The sequence below is a fragment of the Phaethon aethereus genome (assembly GCF_964289735.1).
Source record: "Phaethon aethereus genome assembly, chromosome: 1".
Lineage (NCBI taxonomy): Eukaryota > Metazoa > Chordata > Aves > Phaethontiformes > Phaethontidae > Phaethon > Phaethon aethereus.
In genome coordinates, this window is record NC_138575.1 from 129,493,111 (window position 1) to 129,519,648 (window position 26,538).

The window sequence follows — 26,538 nt, forward strand, 5'->3', positions numbered from 1 at the left end:
AAATGACAAAACCCTGCTCCCAGAAGACTTCACTAAAATATGCAAAAACATCACTTGCAAACATGCCGGGATTGCTTGTCAGGACATGGTCCTGGGCAACCTCCTCTAGGCGGCCCTGCTTCAGCAAGGGGGAATGGACAAGATGACCTTCAGATGTCCCTTCCAACCTCAATCATTCTTTGATCCTGTGAAACATCTATTTCCCCACACACTGTACATTGTGAGTGCTTGTTTATGAGCTGTGGTTTTGTATCAATATCTGTATCTTTATTGGAACAAGTGTGTCCATCACCATTTTTCTCTTTAAAAAGACAAAGCCACCCAGGTAGGCAACAGAGCAGCAACTATGTGCTTCAGCAGCTCAGCTTCAAACCCAAATGATACTCTAAGGTGTACTGTAGGGTTAGATTTTTCTTTTCCTTTCATGCCCCCACCACACATATTCACAAAACCTGTATGGTCTCCTGCAAATTCATGTTTAGTTTGCTGTAGATTTAAAAAAAATCCTTGTGATTGTTTGATGTTGTTCTTTGCCTATACCAAGCATCCTTTCCTATCTTTAGTAAAAGATACTGATCTTAGTAGCTGTCTATATGTTTACACTGAAGTTATGAAGAACACTACAGCAACTTACAAAAAATTACTGTGTGTAGGTTGGAATATATGAAAGAAACACGAAAAAGGTCTACTTGTACCAGCTGGAATGTATTCTGATTTTCAGTCTCTGAGGACGGTCCAGTACCTCCACTACAAATTTATCTGAGTGGTCACTAACAGAATTCAGTACTTTGCTCTGCTGTAGATCGTCTTACTCAACCCTTGCCTTAGCCCAAACATAACTTTTCCTTCCTGTCTGAGAAGGAAGGATATCCTTCACGGATATCTTTCCAGGCAACCTCTAAGGGACAAAACCCAAACACCTCTGTATTCATTCCTAGATATGCAAGCTCTCAAAAAATCTGTGAAGAAAATGTTAGTCTCATACATTTGCTTTACTTATGCATGCCCTTTCTGCACTCTCACCTGCAATCAGTATAATACAATTACTAAAAAATAATCCTCTTATCTGGGAAATACACTTTCAGTATGTTTGGTGGCTTATCTTCACCATTCTCTAAGACAAGGGAGGAAAGATGACATTCTGAAGGAGTAGATATAGAAGCGGTACTAAACGATCACTGCATTTGCTGCTTAGGAAACACACAAGCATGAAGACATGACTTACTGCCCGTGGGAATCAAATCTCTGTCCGGTATGAACAACTTATATCCATAATGCTTTTCAAGCATATCTGGTAGGATCTCAAGAGCAAATCTTTCTTCTTCTCCAGTTTCTTGATTCCACTGGTCAGGATCCACTTTGGTATAAGATAGATATGCATCGTAGTCTTTGTTGTCTAAGGAAAGGGAGGAAGAAAGTAAGTTAGTTTATTCACTATTCTTGCCAAATTCCTAGATAATTCCCTAGGAATTATTTCTGGGAGAATTTCTGAGGAATAGGAAATTGTTTAGATAAAATGGCAAGATTTCACCCAATCTCCAGGCATGAATCCGTTCACCTTTCCTGTTTCACCTGGTAGAGGTAATCCTTATTTACACAGATGCAAGGGAGAAAGGATCCATATCCATAGACTGAAGTCAGTTCATTCATAAACATTTGCGTAAGGCTCTGTATGAAGAAAATCCACCCAGCTGTAGGGTGACAGCTTTTGAGCACAGAAGAAAAAAGTTGCTGAAATGAATTTGAATTCTTCTCTAGCTTTATAAAGGAAAAGAAAAACACGGAAATACCTAGGCTAATGCACAATTGTCTCTGTTGCATACTAAAAACACTTCAGTTTTTCCAGATTTTGACAATAAATTTCGGGCCTGGGGCTGAAGTTTTCTAAGCATATGTGTAGCTTTACTTGTAAAACTCATTGGCTTTCCAGGTCTGAAATTATTGCCAAGCTTAAATCTTTGCAGCATCAGCTCCTGATAATGCAGTTTAAATCTCTTGCATTCTGTGTGCTTAAATTTGCAATTTTAATACTGCATTAATGTACATTTTGTTACTTAACAGTGTGTTATTTCACTTCATTATGTGAAATAAATGTGCCTATTTCTTAAATGTGCTTGGTGTGCCTACTTGAAAGATTGAATCAAAAGAGTCATCATTAATTTTCATTAGGAGGTCAATAATGCCAAGTGCTCTGGAACTAATTCAGTGGAATAAGAGGTCACATTTTGACTTTTGTTGTGAAGAAAGCAGAAAAAAATCAATGGCAAGAATAATGAAATGTTAACATCCTTCTAACTCTCTCAACAACACTATGCACCGGCTATTGAGAACATCAATTACTTGTAAAACAGACCTGATTGAATACTTCACTGTGTGTTGTAAGTAACCTTATATTCAGTCAATGCTGACTTCGGTTATTTACTGAGCCACTCCTTTCCTCAATTTACACCTTTTTGTATTCTGGTAGCATTATTTGGAAAAGCCTACCAAATGCAGGATGAGTGCAAAGAGTATAAATAAAATTAATGAAATGGTGCTAATCTTGAACAGTCCAATCTTTCTTCTGAGGAACCATGCATACTTTGCTCATTAACATTTGCAGATGACGAAATGGAAATGGTAAAACTGTAACTACTTTTAAACTTTCCAAACCTGTGAAGTGACCGTGTGCTTGTTCTCTCCCCTGCACACTTTTTGTGTGATACTATTTATCAGATTGTTTTATCCACAGACAACAGAACAAACAAACACAACAACAAAAAAAGAAAAATAAGAAAAAGAGGAGCACTGCCTTCTATGGTTCACTCTTTCCATTATTTTTCTTCAAAGTATTTGTGAAACCATGATCCTTAACAATAGGCAAGCACCTAATGTCTTTGACAAAGTCTTGAAATAACACCGAATGGATCAAGTATGAGATAAAGAGAGATTACACAGCAGGTTTTTGTTTCTTCAATAGGACAGCGTTAACCCAGCAACTAAGTTAATGCACGGCAAGGTGAAGAGATATACGGGGAAATTATGACAACTGACAAAATGATGATGTGGTAATGCCATTTTCTGTTGTCACCTTAGTAATGGTCATAAGTGTAGTACATGCTCAAGAGCAGTGCTGCTGTGTTGAAAGTCTTTGAGTAAAGATGAGAATGTGTCATTTCTCAAAGGGATAAATAATAAGAAATAATGCAGTGTTCAAACTGTTTTAAAGGTTTGGGGTATTGTCTGTTAAGATGCTTAGCACATTCTTTCTTAGACTGAAAACTATTCATGCCATGCCACTGTTTTCTTGCGTATGTAATTATTACATTAATGCATGTATTTGAAATATACACTTTTCATACCATGGAGGGTCCAGCATTTCCACTGATTATAACTGCATTATCCTGTATTGCAGGGAACATTTTTTCCACCCTAGTTCCCTATTTTTAACAGAGATTGAAGGGCAAAGAAAGGCCAGGATCTAGGGCATATCTGCACAGGTGGGTTCAGGCAATTGTGAATTTATTCGAACTCCAGCCCAGCAAGGTGTATAGTCTGGTTTGGGAAACTGGTAGATGCATTAGCACAGTGGTTTCCCTGAGCTATTACACTCCTCATCTGTCAGTTTTTTTAATTTACTTTGGTGAAAAGTAAAAAGTTCAGTTTACAGCAGAATTACCTTATGTGGTAATGTTGTTATCTGATGGGCTGACATACTGGCATGAGCAGACAATTTGCAAAATGTGAAATGCCTGGGATGCACAGGGAATGATCACATTTGCCTTTGTTTTACTTCTATGATGTTTATGTATTAGCCTCTTTTGGGCTAATTAAGAATATTTGAGTTACATTGCCAACTCTGAAACATTTTAAGAGCTACAGCAGGCAGATAGCTATCCAGCCATCAGAAGCTATCTTTTCTGTGATGTGATCAAAGAACGATGGCATTATTTACTATTTTCTCTAATCCTTATGGATGGTCAAAAAATGTAGAATTTCAGTTGTAATTAAAAATGGGAGAACTCATAAATTTGTTGAAATCTCCCATCTCTAGGAAAGTATTTAAACATGCTGTAGATAATGTCTCTGCATGTGGTTCTTCTCAGTTAAAAGGTCCCACCTACTCCTGCTTGTAATGCCTACATTCTGATCAGAATTCGTGTTTTTTAACGTGCTGTCCCAATGGACTGAGAAGGAGAGATGGGAACTTGCAGACATGCAGATCTTACAGCTGAATCAAACCGTGGGAGCTGGGGCTTGTATCTTGCCAGTCTCTTGGCCATGCCACATGGAAGCGGGAGGCTCTTGGCTTTCCTCTAAAGCCCTTTGCTCTCAGGCTGTTTTCCGTATAAGGCTTCCTTCGAGCAATGCATCCAGGAGTCCCTAGACTCCCAGGAAGCATTCAAGAAGTCCATCACAGCTTTTTGGTTTCTTGACCATTTACTGGAACAGGTATTATATATGTGCAAATATTTGGTGTCAGGACATCTGCCTTTTCCAAGAAAAAAAGACTTCACAAGAAAATTCCACATCGGCTCCTAATCACAAATCAAGTCATAAAGGACTTGATATTATTACTTATATTATTTTGTAGTTTGGCTACTCACTAAGTTCAGATACTGGCTGGATCTAATATTCAGTGTCAGGAAAAAAGGGGCAAAAATCCAAATTAAAAACAAAGCAAGCTGGTGGCAAAATAAGATTTCCTTTAAAATTAATATTTACTCATTTCCCTTCATCAGCAAACAATTAAGTCCTCTATCCAAGCATCCTTGGAATGAAAATGTGATTGATTGTTACTTGCACTGTGGCTTTAAGTATAGATTATGCCATTTCAAAGATTTGTTTTTGTCACGTTCCTATGCATAAGCAATAAACTGGAATACGAAACTCACTACCTGTTTCCTCCCACACTTAGGAAGAAAAATACCTGTTTAACCAAAGGCAGAGATGTTGATTATTTCATCTGAAACTTTTTTTCTTTCCCAAAGAGATTGAAAGCAATTATCTACATATACTTGTGTACCTGAAAGCATTCTTATTCCCTTAACCATTTCAGTTTTTTTTTTAGAAACGTATCAGAATAATCTTGCATTGCCTCCAGGTATGTTGGAGAGCTGCATTGTGTGATGGCTGTCTTTTAATTTAGTGAAAACAGCTGAGTGTGACATACAATATCAAGCAACAGCAACACTTTGAAATATGTTGGTGTAATAAGTTTCCTCTTCCTAGTCTTTGTGAATTGATAAGTAATCCTCTCCAGTTATGTGGTTTGTAGTTGCTTTCTGCTGCCTACAGGTAGTATACAACTAAGATTTGTTGTACCCATTAATTGAAAATATTGAAACAAAACCTAAAGCAAGCCTTGCATGACCAAATCGAACCAAACTTGATGCAAAAAAATTCTTTGTCATTGTACGGTAGACAACCATGAGAGCATGTGAAAGCTCTGGATTAGTTCATCACAATGGGGTCAAATAAAGCCTGTGCTCCAGGTATGATGCATTCAGTCCACAAATGTTTCAGTCGGCCCAAAACTGCTGGTACTGCAAGACTCTGGTCAAAACAGACTGTAAGGTACACACTTTTCCATATCATTTCAACCGTTCTATGGAGTTGCAAGTGAGGACAATGAGTAACAGTCATGGAGCTGTGCTCAGCCACCAGTCTGACAAAATTGTTTGGATCAATTGTATGGGTAGACATTGAGGGTGAAATCCCAGCTTCATTAATAACACACGGAAACATTACTTCATTTAGTGGCCCAGGATTTTAGCCGAAACACTTGTTGCATCATTGCAAAATGCATTCTTTAATGCTGTCCATTCCATTCGGTACTCATCCAAGCGTAGAATATGCTATCATATTCCCTGTCACTTTCTACATTGTTACTCCAGCAGAAGTGATACAAACTTCTAGGAGATGAAGTTGCAAATGTAGCTTGTTATTCCAAGGATGTGCTCAGCAGCAGTCACTTAAAGGCTCAATGTAAGCATAAAATGAAACCCAGACTCTATATGCATCTACTTTGTCACATGCAAATGAGATCTTTGGGTAAGTAAATTGCTATCAGACTTCTAAAAACTCATCTGTATGCATGCCCTTTTAACAGCTACACATGAAGAAATGGTAAGCTGGTGCCTACCGAAAGATAGATAAAACTTCTCTTCTACAGGGACCAGCAAACGAATTCAACTTTGAATTTGTATTATAGATGTACATGTTTTCTAATTATTTCCATGTTGCACTCCAAGAAGCCAGCAGTTGGGGTCTTTGAGGGTTTATTAAACCTTAAACATTGCAGATACTTCTGCCAATGGGGGACAGCAAAAGTGTGTATATGGATGAAAAATTCAAAATTAAAAAAAACCTTCATAGAGTCACTTTTTTCTTATCATCAGTCATGTTCAAGCACATGGCAAACTCCGATTCTCAGCTGGCATGATACACTTTAGCACAGGACAGATTAATAGAACAAAATAAAGAGAAATCCCACAATGTATTTCATAGTGAATCTTATTCTAATGAAGCTGTAAGACCTAGACACCACAGTCAACCTGTGCCTCTGTGCATCCTGAAATCCTCCAGAGTAATTAGCAGTGCCTTTGGAAACATCCAGCACGCTGAAGACAGCTGACCACACACAGGCTGCTCTGCAGCTACGTGTAGCTGGCAACACGTCTGACTTTGGCAGATCTTCCATTTCTAGATCGATAGGGAACCGCTCAGCTGATTCCCCTCCTTCACCAGAGCATCTTGCCAGCCTCGTAAAGACTCAGATCCTCATTACTGGAGTCTAAGAGCAATGCAGTGATTTAACTCAGCATTTCAGGATTTTGAGTGGAATTTTTGGAAATGACGGACCAGATACTCCCAGTGCTGCAGGGAGTCGAAGTCAAGCCGATGCAGGAGGCTTTCCTCTTTATAAACGTGCTGTGTTCAGGAAAGATTGCAAAATACTGGGCTTTCAAAATTTCCCAGAGACTGTAGTTGCTTCAAAATTATGACGGCTATGGCATTTCATAATCTGTATTTGTTTCATTATTTGTAGGAACACATTTAATGTACCCATAGCAACAGTGTTCACACTTAATGTAATGAAAAATGTAATTTAAATGCTTAGTTGAGTAAAATGCCCAAATCCTGTCTTTCAAAATGCTTATACTTTTCCTCACACTATTTACTGTTTCTTATGAAGCTCACTGTAACATTTTCTTTTACTTTTAAATGTCAAGCTTTTTAACAATTTCAATGTTAATAAAAATTAAGAACTACCAAACTAGATTTTTCCAGGGCAAAGTATTTGTTAAGTGTAGCATTCCTAATGATAGTTCATATCCTTGTTTAGAGTGGATAATGGTGAATTGGAGAGGGATTTTGTAAATGCAACACTGAGGAAGAGGTTAAAGAAATGTAATCAATTCTAAATAGGTTCTGGAGTACTCTCAGTGCACTAGAGGAAAAAAAAGGTCCTTTGTCCCTAGCAGGCACATAAATAAAAATATTAAAGCAATGGACATAAGTTTCTTTTTTCCCTTTTTTTCACCATTTTTTTCTTCTTTTTTTAAATCCTGTTAAGCCATATTGAATTTTGGAATTCTAAAGAACATGAAAAAATAAAATAAATACCAATTTTAAAGTTGATTTTATAAGAACTTTTATGAAAACCCAAAGATAGTAATACTACATTTGACATGTCTTCAAAATTAAGAACGATTCCTGGCAAATAAAAATTCAGCCAAAAAATAATACATGTAAAATATATTCTTTCTGTAAGCTATATTTTCCCTGGTTTTCTATAATTGCAGCTAAAGACAAAGAGCTAGCACAGCCTTGATTTAGGCAAAAGCAGTGAAAAGTTAAGTAAATCACCATAAACAAAAGTCAAGGCAGAGATGGCTTGGAAACAGGCTTTAAAACTAAGATTGTTGAAATCAGATGCTAATATGCTGCGTTAATCTCACCTGCCTTGGAAATCTGCAATGTGCTTTGGCTTTTGATAAAAAAACTTCAAAGTTTAGAACCATTTGACAGAGCTGCTTGTTGAGGAACAAGAGATATCTCAGTCTTTATTGATTTACACATTGTAGTCTTTTTTTTTTCTACTTTACATCTGGACTTCTTGACCTATTACAATCTTTTAGTTTGGATTCTAAAGATGACACTGTTATTTTATTTTTAAATATATACATATTGTGCATGTACTTCAGAGGCTATAACAAAGGAAGAGAGAAAAAAGCAGGATTTTTTCTTTGAATTAGTAAGTTTCAAGGACACAATCTAGAAAATCCCATATTCAGTGGAGACATAAATTGTAAATAAATAGCATAGCATACATGCAAATAAATAACATAAACAAGAAGAGTTAAGGGAAGCAGTTATCCAACAATAAAACTGTAATTAAATAGGAGGAAAATAATTTTGTAACCAGTAATATGTAGAAAGATGAAAGCTGCATTTTTCCAAAGGTGATTTTAATAGAATTTGAACTTGATATTCATAGAGCAGGATTTCTTATTGCCACGGTTTGCCAATAGCCAATAAGAATACATGCGCAGTGGTGAGGCTGCTGTTGCAAACTTATTCTGTGGGTCCCCAGGGAAGATTCTGTAATTGCAAAGTCACTAACTTCAGCAGTAATTTCAGTCTAGCTATACCTGCACAGCATAATCATTAACACAAGTGCTTTGGCGGTGCCGAAACCATTAGTATAAAGTTATATTTGAAGTTAACAACTAAGTCACACTGAAACATTAAGACTCTCAAAGCGTTGCCTTTCCTGGCTGCGTAAGAGGTTTACTGGGATGAAACTTACCTGCTCTTGCCTTGTACAGGTAATAAAGTATTACCTGGGCAATCGCATAGGCCTGTCCATGAGCCCTGCTAGTCTTTTGCAGCCGAATAATAGTAAGGACAAAAATCATGATTACCTAAGGACTCCCAGGTGCAATGGAGACTTCGTGGCAGAAACTGTTTCATCAGTCTCCTAATTTAAGCATTGATTTGCCTCCCCTCAGCAAGCAGTAGAAACTCATCTCTTAAGAAAATGCAACCAGCACAGCCAAGAAACAGCCACTATAGATGTCATGTACGAAATCCAAACAACATTTCCTGAATTTAGAGCGCTCAGCAGTGACACTTTTTAATCATTTTAGGAGCCCTTCGTTTTATTTCAGCAATGTGGGGGGAAAAAAAACCCCCAAAATACAGCAGCCTGCAGAACTGAAAGTGAAACCTAATGGAACTCCCCAGCCCAGGCTCCCAGTTGCCTTCCCTGCCTGCACCCCAGCTGACAGAGGCTGTCTTCCCTCCATTCACCAATGTTTCCTTTGCAAGGAAAGCTGATAAGATCAGAAGACCATGGAGAGCTTCTGTCCAACATTGTAGAAACAGCTGGTGGGACCTGAAGGCACCAATGGTCATTGTGAAGGTCATTGTATCAGCTGCCAAGCAAAGCTCTCACTTTCTAGTTATCGTCAGCCTACAGGTTTTTTTTTTTGTTCTTGCACCTAAAGCTTGACTTCTTGTCAGCCTAGCTGAGAGAAAGGTTATTTATGTAATTTTCATTAGAAAACTATTTATATAATTTATTCAGATTTTCTCTTTAATTCCTACTTTTTTGTTCTTATCAATTTTAATTTCACCCTCTTAATGTAAAATTTCTTCTTTTTGATGATAGTGTTCACCTCTTGCTTATTAATTCCTTCATACAAAACTTCCACCAGTGTAAATGGTTTCTAATATATTCAGGTAATGCTAGGGGCTGCTCCCTGCAAACTGTTTCTACTGTTAACTGTACCATATGCTCTTTTCCCTGAAACTGGAATCTGGAATGTGAACACATATATAAGTTCATGATTTTGAGTAATTTTGCCTATCTGACAATGTCCAATGGTTTTAAGCCTGCCATCCGTAGACTTCTGGATTTATCCTTGGCGTACATAATAGCTGGCATACAGACATCTGCACATCCACTGGAAAGTGTCAGGTCTTGAAATGGTAAGAAAAAGTTGAAAATAGCTGTTTTGGCGACTTTGAGCCTCCTGGCCACTTTAAGGCAGCATCTTAAATGTTGCTGCGCAGAGAAGTGGTCCGACTCCCCTCTCCACCCTTGCTGTGTCTGCTGTGGCTGTTGTTGCATGATTTGATGAGCAGGTGCAGCCTTGGAGCAAGTTGTCCCAGGTGAAATCCTGGGGAAATTTCCAAAGCTTTTAGGGGGCCTGGAAGTCAGCTCACATGTAGGCAAAGAGCAGATTTCTATACAGTGTTAATATCTCTTCTGATACAAATAGCGTGTTAAGGTCACAGAGTGGAAGGTAGAAAGAAGTGAGGGAATGTGTTGATCGCAGGCATTTGTAAATGTTTACTTGCATTTTTTATCTTCTCTGTTAGTTAAAGTATGATGCTTTCTTCATCAAATAATCTAAATACTGGGAAAGGTAAAAAGAGAAGATCTTTGGAAAATAAAAATAAACACTAACCACTAAAACAATCCTCAGAGGATGAATGCGATATAAAATCTCTTGTGTTGGAGCTCAATGTACAACAAAGCAGAATAAATCATCACTTCTAAAGTGTCTTTCACTAATAATGTGTTAGTCCTTAAAATGCACTTTATGGACAAGGCTTTTTAAAATTTTAAGTTTACAGCTGCAAACTTAAAACGATTGCCTGATATTTAACAATGATCAACCCTCAGAATTTCTGAGTGAAGTATCTATTTCTGACAATGTTGTTTTCAGAATAAAACTGGACATTTCTTTGTTTGCACACCACTTCAAGGTATCGTCTTCATTGTGTATGTAGAGAGATCTTGAACTGAAATTCTCCACTTAAACAGATTTGAGAGTTTCTGAGCACCAGACTGGGAGGGGTGAGCTGTATCTCTGAGATGCAAGGTCCTGCTAAGTACCTACAGGTGAGAAAGCTCTTTCTTTGGAAAAAGGTCAGAGTGTTGTTCTTGCCCCTCTGCTCCAGCTCCTGGGGCATCTGGCAGTCATTCACAGCGAGGTCCCCTGACTAAACACTGGCACGTCATGTTGCTCCACACCAAAGGACACAACATGGTGTCCATCATGCAGTCCCCTGGTGTGGTCAGCTCCCAGGCGGCTGGAAAGCACAGGCACAGAGTGGGATGAAAAGCAGTAAAATGTGAGATGACTTTAATTATATTCCAGTTTAGTAGGAAAGGCAGGGAATTAACCATGAAAAGAAAAAAGGGGGCTTCAATGCTCGTTCCCAGGGAACAATAAAGGTGAGACTGAGCTAAGGTCTTTGCAAGAGAGAGAAAGAAGCAGAAGGAGAGTCTAGTCCCCAGGATGAGAGGGAAGATGGAACATTCAAAGCTGTAAGTTACAGAAATGAGGAATCAGCAGCTATGATCACTTGCTTAATCTGCAGTACCACTACAGAAAGTAATACATTGTTTTAGCTGTAAGGGTTAAATACTTTTTTTTAAAATATTTCTCACAATTTACCCATGCCTCCCACAGAAATGCTCATGTTAGCCTGAGAAAAACTGATGTGTCTAAGGCTTGGAAAGGAAAGAGGAATTGTGATGAGATTTGACATCCTGAAGGGCTTGTTCTCTGATGAGGGAAGAAATGAGACTTTGCATTTTAAAAGAGATTCTCAACTGAAAATTTTAATTGGACCTCACTTTTAAAGTGTTTCAAATCCTCTCTGGGTACAATGTAGTGCACACAAAAAAACCCTGTGATATTTTGATATTTGCTTATCTACATGCTGTCCGGAAGTATGACAGAACATGGTGTAAGTTATGACTAGCTCTGCTGTTGCACTGCAGGAGATGCAGTTAGAAGAAGATTTTAGAGTTCAGCATTTTGTGTCTGTCAGTAACAAACTAAGCCAAAGGAAAGGATCTGAATGTACGTCTGCAATTTATTTCTGCACAAGCTGTGGCTTGGTCTTCTGTGGGGTATTTTTCTCTCTGTCTTCTTGCTTTTGCAAGAGTGTAAGTGAAAGAAACAGAGTAGTCCAGCTGCAGTAACTTCGTTGGCACAATGGGTTTTATCCATGATGCCAGTATATTGAATACAGTAGAAGCTACAGGTTTCCATTAGGAATCTGCAAGTAGTATTTTTCTTCTTATATTACTATGGTTAAACATGCAAGCTATCACTGTTTGCATTGATCGTCTAAGGAGAATCCATGCTTTATCTTCTTTAACAAAGATCTTTGCTCAGAAAGATAAAATGAATGGATATTCGTTTCCCTCCTTTTAAATCCCAGAACAGTATTCTTTAGAGGTCAATTTTTTGTTGTTTAAAATGTGTTATTAAAGTATCATTGTTCCCAGGTGACCAATGTTTGGGATGGAAGGAGGGAAAGGCAAGCATGTAGCACCTGGTAGAGTAAGTCTGTAAATGAATTGGAATGATTTGAAATAACAATAAGTGACAGCTGTAAAATTACTGATACTGAGAGAGAAAACATTACATTGCATCTATTTAAACAATTGTTAATTAAACTGTCTATTTCTGCATAATGTAACATGACCATTGTTCAATTCACACAATTCATACAAGTAAGCATGCCCTTTTAAACTGGGGGCTGCTTTGTGGGGAAGAGAGGATCTCAGCTCCTGAAAAAAAAAGGTGTCTGCCAAAGTCATCCATGAATCACAGTCCTTCTGGGCCTCAGTTTCCCCCTCTGCAAAATAAGTAGAATAATCTGATTTTTTCCTCCACTGAGCTGTTATCCTTTCTGTAAAACCAGTACAAGGATACAAAATGTTCTAATGTTCTTGGGCTTGTTGTTCTGAACATTTTCTATTTTGGATCCTTGTGCATTTTTAGATGGGAGGCAGAAGTGGGTCATTCCCTAGTGATCTTATTATGGAAGTCTTTCCCTTATATAAGGACCTCTAATTCTGCTGCTATTCTTCTCCCATATTGTGACAGATTTAGTCAGTGCTTGTTTATCAGTATGTATTTATTTTAATATGTCACAGTGGCTTCTGCCCACAGGCTATTACCTTGAACTGTAAAAAAACTTTTATTAGTATTTCAGTAAAAGAGAAGGTCCTGTCACCAAAGATTCAGTAGGAGCACAAAACACCACAAACTCTCACCCGCGTAACCAAACCTAATTAATCAGGGTCTGCAGCTCAGCCCAGTTTGCTGTTCAACAGCAGTTTCGATATAGGGATAGAGGCAAAGATGACCTTTTTCTTCAGTGCTTAAAAAGAGAAGAAAAGAACAGAAAATGCGTATATGCATTTGACACGAACCAATGCATACATTGCAGATTACTTTTGTTTAGGCTGGATGTCCTTGAATCACAGAACGACTTTAATGGCCATTAACCGCTCTTTCAGTGATTAAGTAAATGAACTCAAGAAAATGAACTGCTGGGTACATTCCCAAACACTTGTTACAGTTTATTGAAACTGATCAGTTTAAACAAGCAGTAAATTGAGATTCACTTCAACCTCTACCTATTTGGTGAATACAATTAGGGAAGACACTCCCCAGCTTGTGGAGAAGCGAAGCTGGCTTTCAGTACTGACAGGAAGTGAAAATCTTTAATGCATCAATGTTGGCAGGTTACATTCAGTGTCAGGAATAAAAATCTAAAAGACATGGGTGTCTTCTGGAGCTCCAGAGAGCAGCATGTACATCAGCTCAGCAAACACTGCTGCTATGTGCTGTATGAGGAATGCATTTTCAAGTCAGTGCCCAATGCAGTGAGAAATAAAAATCGCAGTTGTTAATGTATCTTGAACTGAAATGAAATTTGGGCCTTGGTGGAGGGAAATAAAAGACAGGCATATTTAGAAAGTAAGAAACTTATTAAGAAGCAGCCTTACCTCCATCCAGTTCTTCAGCTCCAAAATGATTCCTGTAGAAGAGCATAATCTCTATCTTGTAACACTTGTAGATAGTCACTAAACAAACAAGCAGCAGCAGAATAGCACCAAGCCCACCAGCAAGCTCAACAGTGTACATCAGCTCTGCAAAGAATTACAAAAAGCAATAACAATCACATTCCAACCCAGAGAAAGATTAGCAGCAGACCTTGCACTTATGCTGAACATTAAAATAAAATAATGAATGATGAATTATTTATGTATTTATTTCGTTATAGGGCCCTTAAAGAAATACTTAATTAATATAATTTTTTTTTCTTTAATAAAATAGTTTTTCCTCTGGTATACCACCTGACTTGCTCATTTAAAAAGTAACAATTGATGGGGATGTGTGTGTGTATGAGTATGTGTGCATATATATATAAAAGACATATTTGATAACTTCCTTCCTTCTCTCTCCCTGTAGATAGATCACAGTTTGCTTTACACAGATAAATGTTGACATTCCGCTTACAATGAAAGCAGAGGTGAATGTTTCTTTTTTGGGGGACTATAAGGCAAACACAGCTTCTCCCTTATTCCACACAGAAATAAGATGAATTTCAGTATACTGGATAAGGTTACACTAAGGATTTGTTTATTCTTTTCAAAATAAAAACAAAACAATTAAAAAAACCCCCCAAATTTGAGAGATGTTAAGAAAAATTTTCCAAAGAACCCCACAGCCCCACGACTCAGTTATATGTTCATATCTTTGATACAGTTTCCCAACCATCTGCAGTTCATCTTTATTCTCCCCTTTCCCCCAGTGGGGTTGGCTTATGTGTAGTCCCAGCAAACCATCCTGATTTGTCTGTTCTGACATTCCCATTCAGACCGTGGTCCCCTGGTGTCTTTGCTGCACTCTGTCACCAGAGACTCAATGATGGATTGAGATTGTCGCCATGTTGCTCCATTCCTGAGGACGGGGACTCTGGTCAAATGTGGCCACAACCGTCTACCGCCAGCAGTATCCTCAGCGGGGCCACTTATCAGTGCACAAGTATTATGTCATCATGGACTTTCACCTTCCCCAGTCTTAACTTTTGCATCTATTTTGTTGTTAGTTTTCATTTGTTTATTGACTGAAAACTGGCAATGTTAAAAAAGGAGGGTGGGAGGAGCAAAAGCATTACTAGCAATATTGCAATTTGAAATGAGTAATAAATTGCATATTGTAAGACCACCTATACTTTTCCAATATCATTCAGTTTTCAGGAATGCTAAGGAATCAAATCTTGGAAATCCAGTTTGCTTCATAAAAATCTGTGCTGGAGAAAGCTCAGTTCCATGCTATTTTCACAGTATCCTCTTCCAATGGCCAGCTTCTGTCTGAGTAACCTTTTTGTGTGTGTGGTTATGCAGATATATTACTCTATCACAATACAATTCAATTAGAGATATAAAAGGTTAGAGGAAAAAGTGACAATTCCATTTATTTTGACTGCGTCTACTGAGAATCACATACTTCTTTATTATTTTGAAGATTTCATTGCTCTCTGGAAGACACTAAAAGTGTAATAAAATGAAATAAAAAGGCATTTATATTCCATGTCATTCCCTCCAGAATTGTGCTGGAAACTCCTTTGTGTTAGGTATTTTTAAGACTGACATGGTTATTTCAGATTTTCAATACTTTTCTGGTCCAGAAAGGGGAATGTTGTTAAAAAAACATCCAACAAAAAAATTGTTTGCATATACAAGTAATACAATATTTTAGAATGGAAATGGAAATTACTCTGCACTGGCTTACTATACCCTGTTTATCATTTTGTACTACAGGTGATGCAGCTGTTCAATGGTAACTAGAAGAAAGGCTTTAATATTTCGGATTGCTAGGCATAAAATACTCTATTTATGTGCCTGCTGTTATGACTCGTTAAAGGCAAGGAAAAACTTTACAACTAGAAAACAAAAGTTTCTCCTAAATTAATACTTTTGAGATTAAATGGGAAAAATAACTTAAGGTAGTCATCTGTTCTCTGTCACTGCATGAAATCAGACTAATGCACTGCATCACTTTTGTGGTCAAAGAGTCCCTTTTGGTTATCTTTTTCCCTATAAAATAATTCAAGATTATGCCTGTATTTTTACTTCAGTAGTCTATCTGAACATACATGAAACTCTCCTAAATTGCCTCTCAGTACAAGAAGGACACCGAGTTGCTGGAGCGTGTCCAGAGAAGGGCAACGAAGCTGGGGAGGGGTCTGGAGCACAAGTCTTCTGAGGAGCGACTGAGGGAACTGGGGTTGTTCAGTCTGAAGAAGAGGAGGCTGAGGGGAGACCTTATCGCTCTCTACAACTACCTGAAAGGGGGTTGTGGTGAGGTGGGTGTTGGTCTCTTCTCCCAAGTAACTAGTGATAGGACGAGAGGAAATGGCCTCAAGTTGCGCCAAGGGAGGTTTAGATTGGCTAGTAGGAAAAATTTCTTCACTGAAAGGGTGGTCAAGCATTGGAACAGGCTGCCCAGGGAGGTGGTGGAGTCACCATCACTGGGAGTGTTTAAAAAACGTGTGGATGTGGCATTTCAGGACATGGTTTCGTGGGCATGGAGGTGTTGGGATGGTGGTTGGACTTGATGATCTTGAAGGTCTTTTCCAACCTTAATGATTCCGTGATTCTTTAAATTAGGCAACCAAAGCAAACAACAAAATTCTCTAAGTCACCCTGAAACGTACTAGAAATTATTTTTTCACGTGCTGCTGTCGATCCCATTGTGATCACTTATGAGCACAAGGATAAGGTTGATAAGGTGGTTCTTTCTTAAACAGTTCAGTTTGCAAAATAAGTTTCATGGTCTCCCCACCTAGCATAGCAAGCTTGTATTTTCCTCATTGCTGGACAAAGTCTATCAGCACGTTTGTTCTCTGTCTTTGGTGCTGTTTGTCAGGGTCCAGAGGCAGAGAGGAGCCATGATTAGCCCAGCAGGCTGCTGCATGCTTACACCCAGCCCTGCAAATGCCTGAGCTAACCCCCAAAGCACCGGGAGTGGGACGGCCACATCTGTGCAGCTCTGCGGAAGGCGGGAGAGATCGGCCCGGGCACGGTGCCACGCCAGACCAATTGCTGTCAGGCCCTGAGTTAATGTTTCTGCAGGATGCTAAACCATGCCCCACGGGGACACTGGCTGGCTTTGAGCTGCCACAGGGATTTTGTGAGCGGCCGCCGAACTGAAGGCGTGAGGAGCGGGAGGCTCGGCGCTGCCTCTCTGATAGCTCCTCGGGTGACCAAAGCCATTTCACGTTTCTGTGTCTCGGTTTTCCCAGTGTGAACCAGGGAGGGTGTTTCTGACTCCTTGGTAGGAGAGGTTATTCCTAAAGGTGCTCTGCAAACATGGAGGGTGTTAGCGATGTATGTCAACAATGACCTAGTGACTGTTAAAGCTAAGTTAAAGTGTAATAGCAAAGCCAGAGTGTAAGGTTACCTTCACAATAACAATTTTTCCTGCTGCTTTATTCTGCCTTTTGCATTGGGCTTTGAGCACAGTTGCTGCAGCAGGCATTACACTCCCTTTGAAGTGTGATCTGTTTTTCCTGCTGAAATTCAAGTTTCCGGTATTGGCTCCACACTAAAAAGATCCAATTTCAGCACAATTCCACATCAGAGGGGAGAGACAAAAAGTGCAAACCTTTTAAAATCTATTTAGCCTCTGTATTATGTTGCTCAAATTACAGACCTGGCCCTCCTTAAGGAGCTGAGGCTGAATGTAGAAAATAGTAGAGGAAAATTACTTGGCTAACCCTTAGGGGGACAGGCATTCTGTTAAACACAACAAATGAGCGAGTGTCAGGGAGTTACATCCAGAAGCACAGCAATCATTTAGTTACAGGCAATTAACAACAGTCCTCCAGTAGCACAGGAACAGTTCTACTCCAAGGGAAAACACATTGATTACTGCTGCAGTAGTAGATTGGTTTCTGAATAAATAGCTTCAATTTAAAACAAGATTTGTTACAAGCATTTTGACCAATGGCTACAATTTTTTTTCCTTATCAGGAGGCTTTGACCAAGGAACCCAGTGAAAGAGACAGCTAATTAAAACAAAGTACGCATCCTCCCCAAATATCTGGCATGATATGGCTGGTAACGAACGCACTCATTTTATCCTGATTCTATTCCAATTATTAGGCATATTTGTAGGATATATCTTTGATCTTCACCTGGCTTTAATATTTGATAAACTTCCTTTTGCTGTGTCATGCCAGTAATTCAGTTATCATAGCTGGAGTTGTAACAAGAAAGTAAATAAAAGGGTGCTTTCAAAGATTCATACCTTTTGACTTATACGACATGCTTCAGGGACTTTACATTTAATGATCTGTGATACCTTAAAATTAATCTTATTCTATTCATTAGTCCACATCAGCTGAGCTACTAAGAAAAATAATTATTTTTTAAACATTCTTTTTTTGTGATTTATAACTCTTCGAAGACATGTGATTTATATCTGTGTATTCAATTTCTGAGCCTTTTTCAAAATCCAATTACAGTCTATCTAAGGTTTCAATTTTGCAATCACTTACGCAGATTGCTTAACTTCACAGACTATAAGTAATCCCTCTGAAGTCAACAGGACTATTCACAGAGCTTTAGTGCATACATAAATCTTTGCAACTTTGTGGCCCACACTCATTCCCACTCTCTGTTTTTCTTGGATGATTTAACTCACAAATCTACAAGGTTTGGTTAGAGACAGTTCTTAGTTTGTTTAGGTACACTTTCATAGACTTCAATTATTGAATGGAACATAAAGGTAATGAATATAATTTGGAAGGGGAGCAGCTGAAGACAATACTAAAGGTCTCGTGATGACACCTGAGAGAAGGTGAAGGCTGCAGATACTGACAACCAATGCAAGACTTATGTGTCATACCATGCAGCTTTGGTTATAAATGGGTGTGTTTCTTCAAAAGGAAGAAGGAGGCTGGATTACACAGGAATGTTCCTTCAAGTCTCATTTCAGACATCAGCAGTAGGCAGAGTTTAGGTTAGGAAGAAAGAAACACATAGTCACAGTTGAAAAATGGAGAAGTATGTGTTTTTTTACTCTTTTTTTTTTTTCCTCTGCTTACTACAGTATTCATTATGGCATGGCCATAAACCAATTTATCTTTCCAAAGTATCACGTATGAAACCACAACTTTATATAGCATATGCATATCCAATATGTTTATATATAAAATCTATTCTTTACTTTTTAGGATTTTTTGTTTGTTTGTTTCAATGTGTCAAACAAAATCTGTTTGTATTTAAGGTACTTAGAGGACTTTATGGATACTGTTGTGAATAATTACTGATGCATATTGTAGGACAATAGTATTTCTGATACCAGCAGAAACAGATTTGGGATGTTCATTACCTTGATTATGAAATAATTTCTTAGCACCAAGTACATGCATTCTGCCAGCATAGGCCACATGTGCCTCTAGATGTCTGCAGAGTTGACTTAAGGTGTCTAAATTTAGTTACAGTTTTTCACAGAATCACGGAATGGTAGGGGTTGGAAGGGACCTCTGAAGATCATCTGGTCCAACCCCCCTGCCAAGGCAGGATCACCGAGGGCAGGTTGCACAGGAACGCATCCAGTTGGGTTTGAAGGTGTCCAGAGATGGAGACTCCACAACCTCTCCGGGCAGCCTGTTCCAGTGCTCCGTCACTCTCCCAGTGAAGAAGTTTTGTCTCATGTTGAGGTGGAACTTCCTGTGCTGCAGTTTGTGCCCATTGCCCCTCGTCCTGTCACTGGGCATTACTGCAAAGAGACAGGCTCCATCCTCCTGACAGCCACCCTTCAGAGATTTATAGACACTGATAAGGTCCCCTCTCAGCCTTCTCTTCTCCAGACTAAACAGCCCCAGGTCTCTCAGCCTTTCCTCATAAGAGAGATGTTCCAGTCCCTTAATAACAACCTTTTTAATATGGTTTTCTATGCAGTAGTTTCATTTTATTTATTAGAACTATTGAGACCTAGTTATCCCACTTTATTTTTTTGATCAATATATAATATATATTCCTGATCCATCTATGAAAAAGAACTAGTCAGATATGGGATTATATGTATATATGTCTATACGTGTGCAAATACAACACAGGGCTCTTGTTAACCGATTCATTCGTATGGCAGGCAGCATATTTTAGCCTTGGTGCTGTTGGATTTCTCAGTGTTATTAGAATAGAGATAGTAAATTATTATAATAAAAGGATACTCTTACTGATGACATTTTTATTTCTTCTGAGAACTGCGGGATACCTGCTTCCAGCGGGAGAATAATTACATTGACTATCTCCAACAGTATGTTAGCTCAAAAGAGGATAAGGATGAAAAAAAAAAAAAATGTTACAATGTTACTGAAGTTTACTACATTTAAATACAGAACACTTAATTTTAAAGACAGTTTATATGTCAGGTTGAAGGAAAAAGTCATCATGGTGCAGAATTGCATTAATCTCTGGTTAGCTTCCCCGAATGAATGAATTGTGTATGACTTAAAACCTTACTGATTAGGAGAGCTTCTATTTGCTTATTGCACTACAGAAATCAGACAGCCCACACAATTACTTCTTTTAGATCTTCTGAAAGAAATGAATGTAAGAAGCACTGGGAGGTGCTAAAATGTAGGGAAAAAATGGAGTACCAAGTTCCAAGGATGTAAGATCATAGAACATATTGTTTACATTTTTTCTGAGGATAGCATTAATGAATAATTTAGCTCTGCATGGATTATGGGAACAATTTGTGACATTTTATTTTAAAATATTTTCATCCTTGCCAATCAAAGTTAGAATTGCACTTAGACATTATATAAAGAGAAGAACTGTGATAAAAGTGGTACAAAAGCTATTTTAAAAAGGAATCTGTTAAACAAACCAGTTTGACACTTTGTCAGAGGCAAGTTAGATTTAGGCACATGCAAAGTAATCTGACTAACCTTTTTACTGGAGATGTCTTAGCCCAATTTTCTAAACGATGAGAAAAACTTTACTGATGAAAAAAATGGGCTTATGAAGAGTTTCTGTCAGGCAATAGTCTTTAGCATTATAGTAATTTACTCATGTTAGATGAGATTGAGTGTAAAAAGAACAGTCACTTTTGGTTAGGTGTGAGACAGGAAGGGAGGTGGTATTCGACTTTTGGCCCTATGTAATGAACTTCTTGGGTGACTGAACCTTTCCGCTGCCCAGTACAGTGGAAACCTGAAGGCTTCTTCAATGGCCACAGGGGGATGAAAAATCAATTCCCATCAAATCAAATTTCAATTCCAATTCTAAAACCTGGTGAGGAGCTTGGAAAAGCTTTTCCTTCAGTGCAGAATAAAACTGAATGCTTTATACACTGGAAGATATACATGTGTAAGATCTTAACTGACCAAGTGGGTCAGAGTTTTACAAAAGTTTTACTTCCACTGATACTCAGGGATTTGCTGGAATATTCAAGTAATTAGGACCAATCAACAGAAGTTGAAATACAAACCTCATTGCTCTCACATCTCACATGATAAGCTCCCATTCAGAAATTTCAGAAGCATCATCAGAAGCTTTATGGCAAAGGGAGTTATAAAACCTGTGGTTTCTTTGCAGAGGTTAGAAAGGACCTAGCTTTTTTTATCTTTTAAGTCTTCATTGTCACTCATCACTACCACTCTGTGAAATTGTGTCTTAGTGACTGAAAATTTCCATGCAATAAAAAACTTAACTGACTCCTTAAGTACTAAAACAGATACACACTATTATGTGAATGATACTAATTTAAGATGCTAATCAGCAAATCTGTTATTCTAAGTAACTATATGAAGAAAATACAGAATTACTTGCTATTCAGAATTTGCTATTAAATTGTACAGGAAATATTAATATTATATGTATGCATTATTAAATGATGAGTTTAAAGTATGACTACCTATTCATATGTTTCCTCAAGATGTATTTCCTACAGGAAATATTAACTTGTTCCTTTTCCATATATTCTAATGGGCAATTTCAAACAGAATAAATCTCTTCCTCTAAACAATTTATTTCAGTGAAAGTCTTTTTTGTCCCAACAGAAAAAAAAAGTAGTTTTAGCCATCCTGCATCAACTTATATTCAACAAGACCCATATATGCCTATTGAGAACATCTGTGACAGAGGCAAACAACCACAAAATATAAAAGAGGCCCAGGACAGGAAATTAGATGGCACTGAGAAAATGGGAAGAAAGGGAAGGAGATACTTAAAAAAAAATGCATAAAGTATGTTACCTGCTCTTAGTTCTGGTATCTGTCCCATGAAAAATACAGGTATAAAATTACGATTTTAAATAATATAAATAATATTAGAAAAATAATACCAAGATAGATTTTGAGATTATTTTTTCTTTAGAGTTTTCGTTGCAGACATGCAGACAAGAATTTCCACAAAAATAATCACGTAATTAGATAATAACCTGTATTTCCAGCATAGTCTATGATTAAAGAGACTACAAAGGCTTTGATCCAGCATGAAATTCATACTTTTCAATACATAACATTGTAGAAGAACACTCTCCTCATGCATTATAGTTTTATCTACTATATTGATAGACTATGGGCTTGTCTTCTTGAATTAAAAACCTGTGAAAAAATTTGAATTTTAGTGTGGGATCCACCCCTTACATCCTCTGCAATATGTGGTCTGTCATTAATAAATTTATGCATAGCTGCTGTCAGTATGACTCTCGAAATTAATTTCTAGAAGGTTCCTCTACCTGGCTGAAGATTAACCTGTAACTGCTACAGATGATAAATGATAGCTATCATCAATAGGTAACAAAATCAGCCTTAGTTTATAACAATGAGATTTCTTTTGCTCACACAAAAGAGGAAATAACTTGATTATTGTAAAGTTGATAGAAAGAGATCTGGCCAACAGCTGGAGGAAAAGAATGAAAGTTGAATCTCCTGAGTTCTGATCCCTCTCTTTTTCTGATTACTTTTAGACAAATTTTGTAGGAATGGAAGCAGAAAAGGAAACAGCATTGTCATTGCCATGCTTAAAATTCTCTACTGTCTTTAGCTCCGAGTTAAATGCTTCCTACACACAGCATCTGAGGAGAGTTAGGAGTTTGAAACTGGTTACCTGGCTGCACAAAAACATAGATCATAGGTTTACTCCACTGGCAGTCAGAAAGTAAAAGAAGCTCAGGAGAAAATGGGGACTCAGCTCCCCGAGGAGCAGAGCGCTTGGCATCGGGGCTAGAGGGAGGTGCCAGGGGCCCCAGCTTTCTCCCAGTGCTGGATGCCCAAACTGGGTTTGCTTTTCATCCCCTGGTGCTGGAGTCCAGGGGAGCTGCGTTCTTCTCCCCTCCTGAAATTCTTCTCAGGAAAGTGGAGGCTGTGGGCTTCCGTTCCAGTGCTATGTCAGGGAAGGAGCGGAAGCCCCCTCTCCCTGCCTGAATGTGCCAGGGGCTGGTTTGTGGTGGGGTCCCCCATCAGATGGACCCTGCTTGTGTTTTCTGTGCGGTGCGTGTGTCCCTGCTGGGCTGACCGGTGGCAAGAGTGAGGAAGATGCATCTAGGCTTTTACTGGTGATTTAGACTCTGAACTTCTTGCCCTTTCATGGCCTGTGTAATTGCAGGCATATCCAAAAGCTCCCCCTTGAAGTTTAAGTTTACAGAGAATATATTGACCAGGGTGAAGCAGCAGTTGCAAGGGTGTTTGAAAGGCTTAAATTTTGTACCTGAATCCCCACTGCAGCATTTAGCCCTAAATACCTCTTTTCCCAGGAATGCTCTTTGTTCAGTAACAGAGCTTGCTGCTTTCCTGCCCCTTCTGATCCTGGTGATAATGTACCACATATGCGGCTTAAGAAGGATTATAACTCCTTTTTCAGGTATCCAGTGAACATTCCAAATTCATCATTTTTGTTGCCTTATACTGCTTGAAAAAAAGATCAGGAAATAGAAAACTATCCAAAACTAATACCTCTGCAAATGCCTCGGTGTTCAGAAAACAAATTTACCTAATTGTTAGGTCCCATTTGTTCTAACTGGGCCAATAATCAGTTATTAATAAACAGCTAACTCATTCCTAGCAGAGACTAAATGTGGATCTAAACAAGGAAACCTAAACTGAAATGTTGTCATGGTGATATACAGGCAATTAAGCAAGCAGTGCAAAGCTCCTCTTCCTAGGAGACCTGAGAGACTAGCTCAAATTTTTATCTGTCATGGTCAATTTATCATTTCACTGAAACAGTTGTCAACATGCAAAGTGTGTAGAAGGCTTGTAACAGGTACCTTTTGTTTTTCCAGGGCACAACAGATTTTGTTTCTAAATCACAATTTCAGATTCAGCCTTACTTAAAGAAGAAAAAAAATATTTGGGGGAGATGGTTATTTTTAGCTTTTTACTATTTATAAAGGTGATTAAATATTGAAATTACTTCCTCTTAAGCATGCCATCATGAGGCCATATACTGTGGTATGTTTGACATACTGATTTCTCCAAGAAAGAAAGATAGGAAAGTAAACCATTGCAAAATTTATGCATGCACATTCCTAGATTAAAAAGCTGGTCGTCACAGAGCAGAAAAGACTTACGTGTTATCATTCTTGGAGCTACCGTTTGTATGGAAGGGAAAATAAGGACTCACCATCAGCATGTGACTTAATACACAACAGTTAATTAAGTATTGGTTTTAAAGTAATTTAAGACTTAAAAATTCTTTATTTTCAGTGTTCCATGCACTAATTTCATTGTTAAAGACAAACCATTCAGTTTCAGTGTTTGTTGGGATAAGCTCTTGTGCTGGGTTCAAATGTCTCTGAATTAGAAGTATATGACTACTCTGGTGAACTGTTGAGATTCTTAATAAGTTAATTTCCCACCTCAGTTAATTCAAGAAAACATGGCAAATGTTGGGCTAAGCAGAACAACTGGTTATTTACATCTGCATCTCTTAAAAAGCAATGACAAGAGTTCAGAAAAATGGCTACAAATTAGTTCAATTAAATTAATTGGAGGTACACAAAAATACATTTAAATAAATGTCACACTATCTTGATTTATGACTTCCCTTTAAACTTAGACAGACTTTGCGTGCTACCACTCTAAAACTAGGGAAGACATCATTGCTTTGACATAAATTGAGGTGCCACAAGTAGTTCATGAAAGTTTCAAGTAGTTTCATGAAAGGCAGGTCTGGCTTGACCAATCTGATCTCCTTCTATGACCAGGAGACCCACCTAGTGGATGAGGGAAAGACTGTGGACGTTGTCTACCTGGACTTTAGTAAAGCCTTTGACAGTGTCTCCCACAGCATTCTCCTGGAGAAACTGGTGGTTTGTGGCTTAGACAGGTGTATTCTTTGCTGGGTAAAGAACTGGCTGGATGGCCGAGCCCAGAGAGTTGTGGTGAATGGCATTAAATTCAGTTGGCAGTGGGTCACAAGTGGTGTTCCCCAGGGCTCAGGTTTGGGGCCCGTCTCGTTTAATATCTGTTGATATTAATCTGATGAGGGGATTGAGTGGTCCCTCAGTAAGTTTGCAGATGACACCAAAATGGGCAGATCGCAGAGATCTGCTGGAGGGTAGGAGGGCTCTGCAGAGGGGTCTGGACAGGCTGGATCGTTGGGCAGAGGTCAACTGTATGAGGTTTAACAAGGCCAAGTGCTGGGTCCTGCACTTGGTTCACAACAATCCCATGCAACACTACAGGCTTGGAGAGAAGTGGCTGGAGAGCTGCCCGGCGGAAAAGGACCTGGGGGTGCTGGTTGACAGCCGGCTGAACATGAGCCAGCAGTGTGCCCAGGTGGCCAAGAAGGCCAACAGCATCCTGGCCTGTATCAGAAATAGTGTGGCCAGCAGGAGTGGGGAAGTGATTGCGCCCCTGTACTCGGCACTGGTGAGGCTGTACCTCAAGTCCTGTGTTCGGTTTTGGGCCCCTCACTACAAGAAGGATGCTGAGCTGTTCGAGCGTGTCCAGAGAAGGGCAACGAAGCTGGTGAGGGGTCTGGAGCACAAGTCTTCTGAGGAGCGGCTGAGGGAACTGGGATTGTTCAGCCTGGAGGAGGAGGCTGAGGGGGACCTTGTCGCTCTCTACAACTACCTGAAAGGGGGTTGTGGCGAGGTGGGTGTTGGTCTTTTCTCCCAAGTAACTAGTGATAGGACGAAAGGAAATGGCCTCAAGTTGCACCAGGGGAGGTTTAGATTGGCTAGTAGGAAAAATTTCTTTACTGAGAGAGTGGTCAAGCATTGGACCAGGCTGCCCAGGGAGGTGGTGGAGTCACCATCACTGGAGGTTTTCAAAAAACATGTAGACATACTGCTTAGGGACATGGTTTAGTGGGCATGGTGATGCTGGGTTGACAGTTGGACTTGATGATCTTAGAGGTCTCTTACAACCTTAATGATTCTAAGATTCTAGTTCAGCACCACAATAAGAGCCTGGTTTTCTCACGATTACAGTCTGAAAAAAGCACAATAATGACAGTGAAGTACAGACACTGCTCCTGATTATTCTTTGCTCTCTTAAACCAGCGGGATGCTGTATGAGGGTGGGGAGAGTCAAGCCCAGCCATATGTAGCACCCTCTAATGTGTTTACTAGTTCACTCTAGTAAAGTGAACAAAGTGGATCTGGGAACCTTGCTTTGCAAGGGATTCCCCACCTCTTTGTAATTATCTCCATGGGAGATGGCTGTTGCCATTAAGCAGGCTGGAATCATGGGCTGCGAGTG

At 38.9% G+C, this 26,538-nt stretch overlaps 1 protein-coding gene across 1 annotated transcript in view; it reads right to left on the minus strand.

Moving 5' to 3' along the window:
* Positions 1–26,538, minus strand: part of IL1RAPL1 (interleukin 1 receptor accessory protein like 1) — a gene marked incomplete at its 3' end in the record, with an annotated part of 664,549 nt that overhangs the window by 785 nt on the left and 637,226 nt on the right. The window contains exons 8-9 of the mRNA XM_082011048.1: positions 13,811–13,954; positions 1,226–1,396 (exon numbers count right to left, since the gene is read on the minus strand). Of these exons, the coding sequence (XP_081867174.1) occupies positions 1,226–1,396; positions 13,811–13,954 (315 nt within the window). The remainder of the gene's footprint in view (positions 1–1,225; positions 1,397–13,810; positions 13,955–26,538) is intronic.